Raw genomic sequence first — 11,240 nt, forward strand, 5'->3', positions numbered from 1 at the left:
CATTCACTTTTGAGCGCAGTGGGAGTACACTTGTCAAGCTGGAGCTCTGAGTACTGACGTCTGAGTCATTAGCGTTTCTACATCTTCCACAAATGACCGACGACAAAATTGCCACGAACCCAGCCCCCGAGCCGGTCTCTGGCGTGGAAACCGAGGGGAAGCCAGAGGAGGTGGTCCCCACACCAGACGATAACAAGCCCACGGAAAGCTCTGACTGGGCTGGGGCTGAAGAAACCGATGAGCTAGGTGCACCGCCCGACTTTGCCGCCGAAATCGCTGAGGCTGATGAGTCATCGCGCGTGGAAGTCTTGCAAGCCGATCCAACCACTCCCTACCACGCTGCGACTACCTTTGAAGAGATTGGAATGAGCGAGGAATTGCTCAAAGGCGTTTACCACATGAAGTTTACAAAGCCCTCTAAGATTCAGGCTTCGTCCCTGCCGCTTATTCTTTCGGCGGACGGCGATCACAAGAATCTCATTGCGCAAGGGCATAACGGTTCCGGAAAGACGGCATGCTTTGTGTTGGGTATGTTGTCACGGGTTGATACGAGCAGTGAAGCTACTCAGGCCCTGTGCCTCGTGCCGACGAGGGAGCTTGCAAGGCAGATCGGCGATGTTGTCGCGTCGCTTGGGCGATACACGAAGGCGACTACAAAAATAGCTGTGAAGGCAACAGAAGAGGAGCGAAGGGCTGCGTATGCGAGAGAGGAAACAGGGCATTTGACTGAACACATAGTCGTTGGGACGCCAGGCAAGGTAATGGAACTGATCAAGAAGCGTCGCTTGAACACTTCTGCGATGAAGATATTGGTATTGGACGAGGCGGATGAAATGGTTGATACTCAAGGGATGGGTGACCAGACCATACGAATCAAGCGCATGCTTCCAAAAGGCGTGCAGGTGTTGCTCTTTTCGGCAACTTACGCAGATAACGTCAGAGGTCTTGCGAGTAAGCTGGCACCGTCAGCAAATCAGATTACTATCAAACGTGAAACTCTATCGCTTGACAAGATCCAGCAATACTACCTCGACACGGGGTCTAAGGGGGCACGTTTTACGATACTTAATGAAATTTATGAACTTCTGAATGTCGGTCAGAGTATTATTTTCGTGGGGAGAAGAGATGAAGCGGCGTCTCTATCTACTAGATTACGCGATGATGGGCACGCCGTTTCCGTGTTGTATGGAGGAGATATGACGCCAGAGGAGAGAGACCGGGTGATTGACGAGTTTCGAGCGGGCACGACCAAGGTCCTCATTACAACAAACGTGCTCAGCCGCGGCGTTGACGTTCTTGCGGTGAGTGTTGTCATTAACTACGATCTTCCGACAGACAGGCAGGGCCAATCTGACCCGGAGACCTATCTCCATCGCATTGGGAGAACGGGGCGTTTCGGGCGAAAAGGAGTTGCGGTTAACTTTGTTTATGATTCCCGGTCCAAACGTGTCCTAAAGGAGCTGGAGGAGTATTACTCGAAACCCATTACAAGGGTTGAGGACGCTGAGGAGCTCCAGGACAGGCTCAAAGACCTGTAGCTTTTGACTTGATGCGTATGCAAGTCGTGGACGACAATGGCCGTAGTGGCAGTATCAACCACGGCCGTGGTATCTGCACGTGTGGCATGGATTAGGCGCTTGTAGGATCAGACTTGAGTTTTCGACTGACATAAAGTTTGTGCGACGGGGGTTTGAACAAAATCGGAATACCGCCTACTATGACCTGTGGGTTTAACATTGCGCCTTCTACGTAAATCATGCTTCAGTTTGAAGTGCATTTGCCTCCAAGCTAGCATAAAATGTTCAACCACGACATAAAATGGCAAAAATGCTCTAGGATTGGGCCAGTAGCGAGCATATCTTTACGCTGGAAGGTAGTACTCAGAGAAATACATGTCACCGAGGTAGCGCATGGGGTCGTTCGTGACGCCCATGTGAGAAGCAACGCTTGGCATCTGATACCATCCATGAGGCGGATCGCGGGATCGCTGCGCATATCTTCCGACGTATAGACGTTTCTAGCGTCGCTCATATCGTCGTCCGCGGCCACCAGTCTGTGTTTGCTGCAGAACGAGCCCCGGAAGCTTCGCGAGGTCAAGCTCCTTAAGCATATCCCTGGTTTCGCTATCAACTTCGATGACATCAGTATCGATCGCGGACACCTCAGGGACGAAGTCCATACGACGCTCGCGTTCTTCTTCCTGCAACTTAAGGGAGATACCGCGCACCGGTCCCTTCTGGATTCTCGTCATCAAGTGGGTCACGAACCCTGCGACCTTGTTGCGCAGTCTTTTTGAAGGAATGACAGCGACTTCATCGCAGATGCGCTTGTTGGTTTGAAAATCAAGCGTCAGTCGGGAGTAGTACTTTTCGATGATCTGACGCGCTGACTTTTTCACGGTCTTCGTGCGAACGCGACCCTACGGAAAAGGACAAAGTAGCATGACAAGAGTAGTTCGCAAAGAAGATCCGGTTAGAAATTTGCTGTTTGCACATCGTCGCATTTGCCACATCATCGCGCTTGTTCCTTCAGCTCGCAGAACTAGTACTTACCATGTTGAAGGATTGCCTGCTTTACCCCAGAAGGCTCTGAATCGAGTCTGTCGCGATAGCGGTAGGGCGGTATGTGGAGAGTCCGAGCTGAAGGTTGTGAGAAGTAGTTTGCAAGTGGATGTAGATGCAGGATCAGCTTGGTGATTGGCGGTATGGGTAAGAAAGGCTCTATGCGTCGCCGACCGACGACGGCTGCACGGCAAACCTCATTGGTTGCTTTCTGACAGGTGCACCAATTAATATAACTCTTCAAGTTTTTCATGAATGCCAAAACCTAACTCCAAATTTGAAGATTTTCACCCTACTTTCGAACAAGTCACACTGCACAAATAAAAAACGTGAACCAACACTTCGTGACGTGTACCACCCGCATGTTCATCGACTTGGGGGCGGAGGTCGTTGTTGCCAATACCGCTCAAACCCGTTCCTCTTTTTCTTCTGTTGCCACAGCTGGAAGGGGGGCGGAGCTATCCCGTCCATTTCCAGAGAAAAGGGACGCCGTTCAGTCCCTCAGAGGAGAGCCTGCGTTTCTCGGCAGAAAAATGGTTGTATGTTGCTATTCAGTTTCGACTAAACGCAGTGGCTTGGGAAAGCGTGGTTTATAGGGTTGCTGACATCATTCTTATGAGTAGCTCGTCCTTGCTATAGGAGATTTTCACATTCCATATCGATCCCCCACGTTGGCTCAGCGCTTCAAGACCCTTTTAATGCCCGGAAAAATCCAGTTTGTTCTATGCACTGGAAACCTTTGCAGCGCGGAAGTAGACCAATACCTTCGGTCGATAAGTCCGGATGTGCATATTGTCACAGGAGACATGGATTCGGTATGACTGTAATAGTGAAAGTAATCGGTAATTCTAGCTTTGCGTGTGTTTGCGAGTTGACTAACGTTCTTCTTCTCGCTGCGAGTATTGCGTTTGGAACAGGCCCCATATCCCGCGAAAGCTGTCGTAAACGTAGGAAGTTTGGGGTTCGGGATCTGCCATGGACATCAGATTATGCCTAGCGGCACCACCTCTGGCATTGAGTCATTGCGAAGGTATGTGATGGTTTGAGCGATGCTAGTTGATTCGGCTGTATTGCGAACAGTTAGAATTCTGACAGGTGTTGTGACTTGCGTATCGCGTGGACAATCAAACGACTCCCTCGCAGGGAAATGGGTGTCGATGTGCTAATCACAGGACACACGCACAAACTTGCTGTCTGGCAAGGGAAGGAAGGCGGTCTCTATGTAAACCCAGGTTCTGTAAGTGTTGTCTCTCGAACAGGAAGCTGCCATATCGCTCGAATTCGTCGCACCTTGCCTAACTTGATTGAGTGTTTCAATATTTTGTGTCCTCGAAAAAGGCGACTGGGGCGTATTCGACGACGAAGACGGAAGTTGAGCCGCCAAGTTTTGTCCTGATGGATGTCCAAGGAAGCAAGGTTGTTACGTATTCATACGTACTTGATGGAGAGGTATGTTGCCCCGTGATTCTCTGTAGTTTCCCTTTTCGTTTTCTTCTCGTTCTCGACGGAGAATTAACTCTTCCATCCGTTTACTCTTGCATTAAAACAGGAAGGAGTGCGTGTCGAAAGAGAAGCGTTTGATCGAGCAAAGTAAATGATCAATTATCACATCCATCTGTGACTTGCACAACAGCAATGAAAATGCAGATAGAATTTTTCGAGAAGTTAGCTTTGAGACCAACCAGCATTGTAGAAAAAGAAGAATGAATGTGAGATACAGCACCAGGCCGTCTTCGCAATGTTAGGCCTTTGTGACGCAGGTTTGTGACTGGCGGCAAAAGCTAAAATTCAAGTAAAACCAGACCCGCAGAAATCACGGAGAATATGTGCAACTTTCCCCACTGCTGTTGCAGTTGTCATAGCCATTCTGGCGCAGGCTCACGACCACAGCATCGGGTCCTCTCTCACACTCCTCCACGGCAGAGTCACGAGCAATATTTGAAGCTGCACCTCCACCTCCTTGAAAGCCACTTCCCCCTTACGATCTCACCATGTCGGAAGTTACAATTCAAGTCCGCACCGCCCCGCGTGACAGGCGCTTTCCTACGACGAACCAGACGAAGCATTGCTGGGCGCGCTATCTCGAATTTCATGCCTGCTCCAAGGTGAAGGGCGACGACGATCCGGAATGCGAGAAGTTCAAGCGCTGGTATTTGTCCCTGTGCCCGGAGGAATGGGTAAGCTGATCGGCGTAGAAAGAATATTACGCCTAGCGACTTGACCCATGCAATTTCTAATGGTGGCTAACGTGCGTTTTGCGATTCCACTGCATCAAAACTTTGCGACTGCGACTGCGACAGGTTGAGAACTGGGATACCCTCAAGGAGGAAGGGCGCTTCCCAGGACCGGAATAAGTGTTCCACACACATGGGGGAAGGGATGTGTTGCTTGAGGCATGGAGGAAGGCTTATATTCATAGTGTGGCTTTCCTGTCAAGCCGCATAATTGTTTAGTCTGCTCGTAGCGTTCCGTCTCCTTGTACTACTGAAGAACGATGTGCGTTGGTACTGAGACACCGGAGATGGAGTAAAGCTGCGACTCGACATCTTCAATCGTGCATTTCTTTTTCAGTTTATTCTCTTACCCTTGGTCTACTATAAATACGCCCCATAATACTAACTCATCTTAAACCACACGTAAGCAAGGAAATGAATCAGCCAACTGCGCCCGCGTCAGGGGCCGTGACTCACTGGTCTCTGGAATCCAGCGCAATTCCATACCCGCAACTTCCCCAGTCCGTAATCTACAAACAGCATCAAGGGTGGAGCGCAGACGGCAAACAAGGGCCTTGCTGTCATCATAGCAACCCAGGTTTACGCCGACTGCTGTGGCGATCACGAGCGTCACCACCCCATATTGTCCAAGCTTGGCCTTCGGGCTCACATCGTATCCCAAATGCCTACCCGATATTCTGTCAATGCGGTGCTTCTCGATCTCGACATGGCCGGAGAAGCGCCTTGCGCCTAGTATTAGGTCATCGGCCGTACAGATATCCATTGATGGGGCGAACTTCGTCGAGTCTTCCAGCAGTCTGTTCTCCTTCAGCAGCACCGCCGCAGCATCTCGAGCAGCAGCCGCCATGCCGCTCGGCGTGACCAAGCAGGCAGAGTCGGCAAGCTCGGTAAGCCCATCGAGCATTTGCTTGCGTTCTGGGACGCAGAAAGGTATATGGATGCATACGATCGAGCACATCTCCGACGGTTTGGTCACGGTTTCTAGATCACTCGGGGTGTCTTTCTTTTGGGCTATCGAGCGCAGAAACACAGATCCGGATGTGAACGCGCCAAACCCGACAAGCCCCAACGTCGCCGGGCGCATGCGTCTGCGAAGCAAGAGGAGGCGCTCTGGCGAATAGATGGAGCGATTTGTCCTCGAGGCGCCCCATTTCGGTAACGCAGCCCTGGAGGATGCAGTTTGAAGTCTTGAGGGCCCGGTGACAGATCGCTGCTCGTCATTGCTCATATCCAAGGAGGCGTGGTTCTCGGCTGTGTACGAGGTGGGAGTCGGCTCTAACAGTAGAAGAGTGCCTTCTTGCATCGACGCTTCATTCTGCGGGACAATAAGGAATGGACACGAGGGCTTCTCTGCGGGGGTGGACTTCGGGTGCTTGTGCACGCGGATGGCAGTAGCTGGATCTGAAGAGCGACTTGCGTGGGACGCGTACGACTTGGAGTGGGAACCAGCGGGCACGCGCTGGTCGAGCGCGGCAGAAGGCTCGGCTGATGACGGGGCGGGACCTAGGAGCACGGAAAGAGCAGCTAGTCCGGTTGCAAGCAAGGGGAGCGCATTTCTGACTGCATTGTCGTTGGGTCTTGCGTCCTGCGAGCGGGACACACAGACGACGGTCTGAGGTGAGACATGTGTATTGAGAAAATGCGCGGGCTTGCAGCGGGCCACCGGAAGCGTGGTAGATGTGAAGGCGGAGGCGAAGGCGGGGGTGTGCATGGTCTCGAATTGGCGCCTACTATGATACATGTTGGAGCATTAGTTTGTGTGAGGGGGCGACGGCAATGGGGGCTAGGAACATGTAGCCGTGCGAGGGTAGTGGAGTGCGGAAGCTGGACGGTGAGGCGGGGGGGAGGCTCTGAAGGCTGAAACAATGGGGGTTACGCGTTAAGCGGGGGAGAATTTGTGAGCTGGTGGAACCCGAAGACGGTGTAAGATTTGTGGACGGCGGATAGTAGGATAGGAAAATATCTGGCAGATGAGGGAAATGTGAACAGGCGTGGCGCTGCTTCTGCATAAGGCTCTGTTTACCTTTTTGGGTTGCGATCCCCCCCCCGCGGAGCGCCCATGCGTGGTGTCATAAAAGAGCTCCTCTGCAGCTTTATTGGGAAGACTTGCCGTGTGTTCTGGTGAAGTCTCTCTATTCGGTAGCCGGGCATCCAAGTGTCGCAAGGTGATAAGTGGGATTCTTCCTAGAGGGCGTCTCTGGTCGCATTCTGCAAATCTGTGGCGACCGCTCCGTCCAAAACGCCACCACGATATCCAATTGCCTCCTATGACAGCATGCTTACAGAGCTTAGGGCAAGGGCAGGCAATCTCGCAGCCCCTGTCCACCACAGAAGTAAGAGAGTTGCGTCACACTGCGATAGATGGCGTCACAGCTCAGCGGAATTGCTCTCTTGCCCTCGTAGAGCACACCTGCGATGCACTTTTGTCGCGTCATTCCTCGCTGACGATGCGCTAAATATCTCTTTCTGGTACCGCCGGTCGCGAGCTAGCGTCGATTCATTGCGAGACCGTGTGCGTGGAGCGCGAATCTTTTGAAATACTCAACAACTAACAATGCTAAGTTTGCTTTGAGCCTCACTTCCATGTATATCTCAAGTCCCGCTCTATCGTCCACGGCTGAAAAGGCCAAAATAGAGTCTAGCTTGCCCCTTATTTCGATGCGCCACTCCAGAGACGCCTCCCAGATATAGTATCGGCATGCAGCTGCAACAGCTTTGGCCAGAAGGTCAACAAACTCAAGCTCTGATGATCGTAATGCCAAGGCTCTCCGGAATCGCATTTCGCGTATCAATCACTGCTCCTTCAAACCCTCTTAAAAACCTAAACTCTTCAAACCTATCATGATTCGTCACCAGCACCACCGCATCAAACCCAGCACAGTCGGCACTGCCATCGAGTCCTACGCTTCTTTCCCCAGAAAGTCTCGGATGCTTTCTCGTTGGACACACAACCGGTACAAACGGGTCATGGTACTTCACGTCCGCCCCCAAGTCCAACAAATTCTCCCAAATTACCAGTGCAGGTGCTTCCCGAATATCGTCCACATTCCCTTTGTATGCAATACCCAGCAGCAGTATCTTACTTCCCTTCACGCTCTTACACACCTCGTTCAGCGCCCCCTGTACGCTCTCTACCACCACCCCCGGCATCTTTGCATTCACCAGAGCCGCCAGCTCAATGAATCCGCATGGTGCACCCGTCTCCTTAGCCTTCCACGTCAGATAGAAAGGGTCCACCGGAATGCAATGCCCCCCAATCCCAGGCCCAGGGTTAAATCGCTGGAATCCGAACGGTTTTGTTCCCGCAGCATCCAGCACTTCCCAAATGTTAACGTGCATACTTGAAAATACTGTCTTCAGCTCGTTCACCAGCGCGATGTTCACAGCGCGATATGTGTTCTCGAGCAGTTTCGCACACTCCGCCACTCGTGCCGACGACACTCGAACGACATTGAGAAACCCTCCTTGTCTGTAGAGTAGTTCCGCTAGCGCGCCAGAACTTGCATCGACTCCACCAAGGAGTTTTGGGATTTCGTGCGTGTGCATCGTCACATTGCCGGGGTCCTCACGCTCTGGTGAATACGCGAGGAAATAGTCGCTACCGAGCGTCAAACCGGATTCGTTTAACACCTCTACCATATCTGTGTCAGTTGCACCGGGGTACGTGGTGGACTCGAGGACAACAAGTGTGCCCTTCGTCATGATGGAAGCAATTCGCTTTGCCGATGATAAAACAAAAGACATATCCGGTTCGTTATGGCTTCCGACAGGTGTGGGTAGGCAAAGGATGAGGACATCGCACTGTTTCAAGGTCTCAAAGTTATCTGTTGGTGTGAACGAAGTAGAGAGCGAGAGGGATTGCGCGACCTCGAGGGGGATGTGCTGAATGTAAGAGATACCTGAGGACAGCTTCTTGATTTTGGAGGAGTCTGTATCGTATCCGATCACCGAGAATTCGGCGTTGTGGAGGGTATGAACTAGGGGAAGGCCAACATAACCCAGTCCGATCACACCCACAGTCGCAGTGCGACTATCAAGCTTTTCCTTCAGTCCTAAAAAGCATTCTGCCTTAAATGAAGCTGCGTTGGTTCCCATCGCCGCGGAGCTATCAATGGATGCAAAGTCAGCGTGCCTCGAGATTCCGTGAGAATCGACAAAGAAATCCTTGTTCGCTTACGATTCCCGAACTTAAAGAGCACGAGCGCGTTACTGAATAAAAGTGATAAGATGCCGTCGACGTGAAAGAAGACCAATCCATCCCCCCCTCCACGCTTTGGGCCTCTGGATAGCTCTTTTTTTGGTTAAACAGTGCACCTAATAATATTAATCAGAAGCACTAAATCTTCGCTCCTCGATTCTGTACAACAAGGTGACATAGTTTGACTAATCGATTTTGCTTCGAGGGTACGGCATTAGTGGTGTTCAATCATAAAGTTTTCTACACCGCTACACCTCCTTCCCGCTCTTACTTGACCCGGGTATTCAAACATCACAATTGCAAGTCATTCATTCTTCCATCTCGAAGGGGACTCCCTTTGCAGTAGATCAACGCAAGGCGCTTTAATCGCGAAATGGAGGACTGTACAGTATCACAGCTATGGAAGATTTGCACAACCCATGCAATTTTCATTAATATGTCCGCAGCTGCTTTTATCGGTTTGCGCTCACCCATTCAGTCTCTTGTGTTGGGGGATGTATTCTTCCACATCCTGAATAGTATACATGGACTTCATCGGGAGCGTCTGCAATCGCTCAACACTCCACTTCTGCGCCCAACTCGCTCCACCTCTACCGCGAAAGTATGTCGCCGAAGGAAGGACAGAATCAGGCTTGAGTAGCTGCCCGTCGACTGGGTTCGGTTGGGGTGTTCTTCCGTCCTCACTTGCTGTGACAACTACGTCTAGTTCAGCCCTGTAGTAAAAATCAATCGGGACGCCTTCGAAACGATCAAGAGCCTCTGCTTCTTCTGATGTCATGGAATAGAGTTCGCCGTGAATGTTCTGCGCGTGTGGATGACCTGGAAGGGGCAGAATGTATGGCACCCCCATTTCTGTGTCGACGACTAGTGGATGGGGCCTTAGTGTTCTCGCGGTCCCAAGGAAAATAACAGTTGGCGGAACAACTGCCCAGTTCGGAAACTTGTACTTCAGAGTACCATAAAAGAATGCCACATGTCGAGTCGATGTACTCGATGAGGACATCTCCCAACTCACAATGATACAGCGCTTCCTTTCCGGTTTTGTCCTAACCACTAGATCCCGATGGGAACGAGGCAGTAGGCATGAAGCACTCCTGTTTTTGGAGTGCCCGAAGAGCAAATCTGCCAAGCTACGGCGCTCTAGAAATCAACTGGGAACGTTGCCGGACGGAAAACCACCAATTAACAACGATGAACAGCTTAGATGTTTACTCACACAATCGAAGGTGCAACCGAAATAGATGAAATCATTTTTAGATGTTTAGAGGTGTGTGGGGACAGGGCACATATTGGCACCACTGCGAGCACGTGTGATCGATGCAGGGCAAAGACCTCCTGTACTTCATAGGTGGCTAGTCATCGCGTTAGCAGCTGATTGACCTCGGCATTTGGAGTATGCCGTATTGCCAAGCAGGCTCTGGACACGAAAGCTACCTGTGGGTGCTGGAGGGTTTCCACAAAAGACGACAATCTGCAATTCGGAGCGAATCTTAAAACGTAAGTAAAGTTTCTTTAAAAGAAAGTGCGAAAAGAACTAAATAACAAAATAGAAACTCTTTTTTAGGATTTTTGTTTTTTGTTGAAAAAGGCGGAAATCTCTTGCATCTGTACACAGGACACCCCTGTATCCCGCAAGTCTGTGACACTCTGGAACTTCGTCAATAGAAGACCTGACAGGCTCCACCGCAGCTTTTTCTCTCCTTACTCACCCCGTGAGTGACTACATCAGCAAATTTGTCGAGAAACTCCACACTTTCTTGGATCTTAAGACACACACCCGACACTGTTCAAACTTCCCATCAACATCAAACCTAACTTTTCATTAATGGAACAGCTGTTTGCTGTGAGAGTGCTTGTGCACTATCATGATAAGTCCAATGTGGACCACGCCGCGGTGCGCAGACTTCTCTCGGCCGCGGGTGTTGACTCACTACACCTAGTGCTTTCCGATGGAACTTCCGTCTCCCTTTCTTCGTTCATTCAGTCTGCTCCGCACGAAAGAAAGTCTATCTCAGAAGTCTCGGGCTCGAGCGGTAGTGCCCTGACCCAAGTGGCTTCAGTATTTATGCTTGCGGAAGCGAGAGCGGCAGCTGATGCATTACCTTCTAGTCCTCATGAATTGGAGACCGCTTGCAGTTCATTAGAGAGACTGCTTGGTTGTCTTGCCACCAAGAGACCGTTGCTTCCGGTCAGAGATATAAAGCAGTTTGCGAGGGTTAAGTTTGGAACTGCTGCAAGACGTCGCGC

General features: G+C 51.0%; 7 protein-coding genes; 3 read left to right on the forward strand and 4 right to left on the reverse strand.

Annotated features, from left to right (window-relative positions):
- Positions 1–92: 92 nt before the first annotated feature.
- CHC_T00009449001 (poly-A RNA export protein DBP5) lies at positions 93–1,700 on the forward strand. XM_005715584.1 is given in 2 exon segments: positions 93–1,538; positions 1,539–1,700. 1 exon segment carries the CDS (start codon positions 93–95, stop codon positions 1,536–1,538), a length of 1,446 nt encoding a protein of 481 aa, XP_005715641.1. The 3' UTR covers positions 1,539–1,700.
- A 2-nt stretch (positions 1,701–1,702) lies between these two features.
- On the reverse strand, positions 1,703–2,814 carry CHC_T00010047001 (40S ribosomal protein S17). XM_005715585.1 is given in 4 exon segments: positions 1,703–2,017; positions 2,018–2,419; positions 2,553–2,555; positions 2,556–2,814. 2 exon segments carry the CDS (start codon positions 2,553–2,555, stop codon positions 2,018–2,020), a joined length of 405 nt encoding a protein of 134 aa, XP_005715642.1. The 5' UTR covers positions 2,556–2,814; the 3' UTR covers positions 1,703–2,017.
- On the reverse strand, positions 2,343–2,814 carry CHC_T00004275001 (hypothetical protein). The gene is made up of 2 exons (XM_005715586.1): positions 2,553–2,814; positions 2,343–2,419 (listed from the first exon to the last, which is right to left on the reverse strand). The coding sequence occupies exons 1-2, from the start codon at positions 2,812–2,814 to the stop codon at positions 2,343–2,345; spliced, it is 339 nt and encodes a 112-aa protein (XP_005715643.1).
- A 109-nt stretch (positions 2,815–2,923) lies between these two features.
- On the forward strand, positions 2,924–4,175 carry CHC_T00004276001 (hypothetical protein). XM_005715587.1 is given in 6 exon segments: positions 2,924–3,100; positions 3,185–3,376; positions 3,479–3,591; positions 3,705–3,798; positions 3,900–4,142; positions 4,143–4,175. The coding sequence occupies 5 exon segments, from the start codon at positions 2,924–2,926 to the stop codon at positions 4,140–4,142; spliced, it is 819 nt and encodes a 272-aa protein (XP_005715644.1). The 3' UTR covers positions 4,143–4,175.
- A 287-nt stretch (positions 4,176–4,462) lies between these two features.
- CHC_T00009022001 (Cytochrome c oxidase subunit 6b-1) lies at positions 4,463–5,118 on the forward strand. XM_005715588.1 is given in 4 exon segments: positions 4,463–4,552; positions 4,553–4,738; positions 4,862–4,915; positions 4,916–5,118. 2 exon segments carry the CDS (start codon positions 4,553–4,555, stop codon positions 4,913–4,915), a joined length of 240 nt encoding a protein of 79 aa, XP_005715645.1. The 5' UTR covers positions 4,463–4,552; the 3' UTR covers positions 4,916–5,118.
- A 2,188-nt stretch (positions 5,119–7,306) lies between these two features.
- Positions 7,307–8,890, reverse strand: CHC_T00004277001 (hypothetical protein). XM_005715589.1 is given in 2 exon segments: positions 7,307–7,531; positions 7,532–8,890. The coding sequence occupies 1 exon segment, from the start codon at positions 8,888–8,890 to the stop codon at positions 7,532–7,534; it is 1,359 nt and encodes a 452-aa protein (XP_005715646.1). The 3' UTR covers positions 7,307–7,531.
- Positions 8,891–9,459: 569 nt separating this feature from the next.
- Positions 9,460–9,996, reverse strand: CHC_T00004278001 (hypothetical protein). The gene has a single exon (XM_005715590.1). The coding sequence runs from the start codon at positions 9,994–9,996 to the stop codon at positions 9,460–9,462; it is 537 nt and encodes a 178-aa protein (XP_005715647.1).
- Positions 9,997–11,240: the final 1,244 nt, after the last annotated feature.

Source organism: Chondrus crispus, genomic scaffold (genome assembly GCF_000350225.1).
Source record: "Chondrus crispus Stackhouse genomic scaffold, scaffold_224, whole genome shotgun sequence".
Lineage (NCBI taxonomy): Eukaryota > Rhodophyta > Florideophyceae > Gigartinales > Gigartinaceae > Chondrus > Chondrus crispus.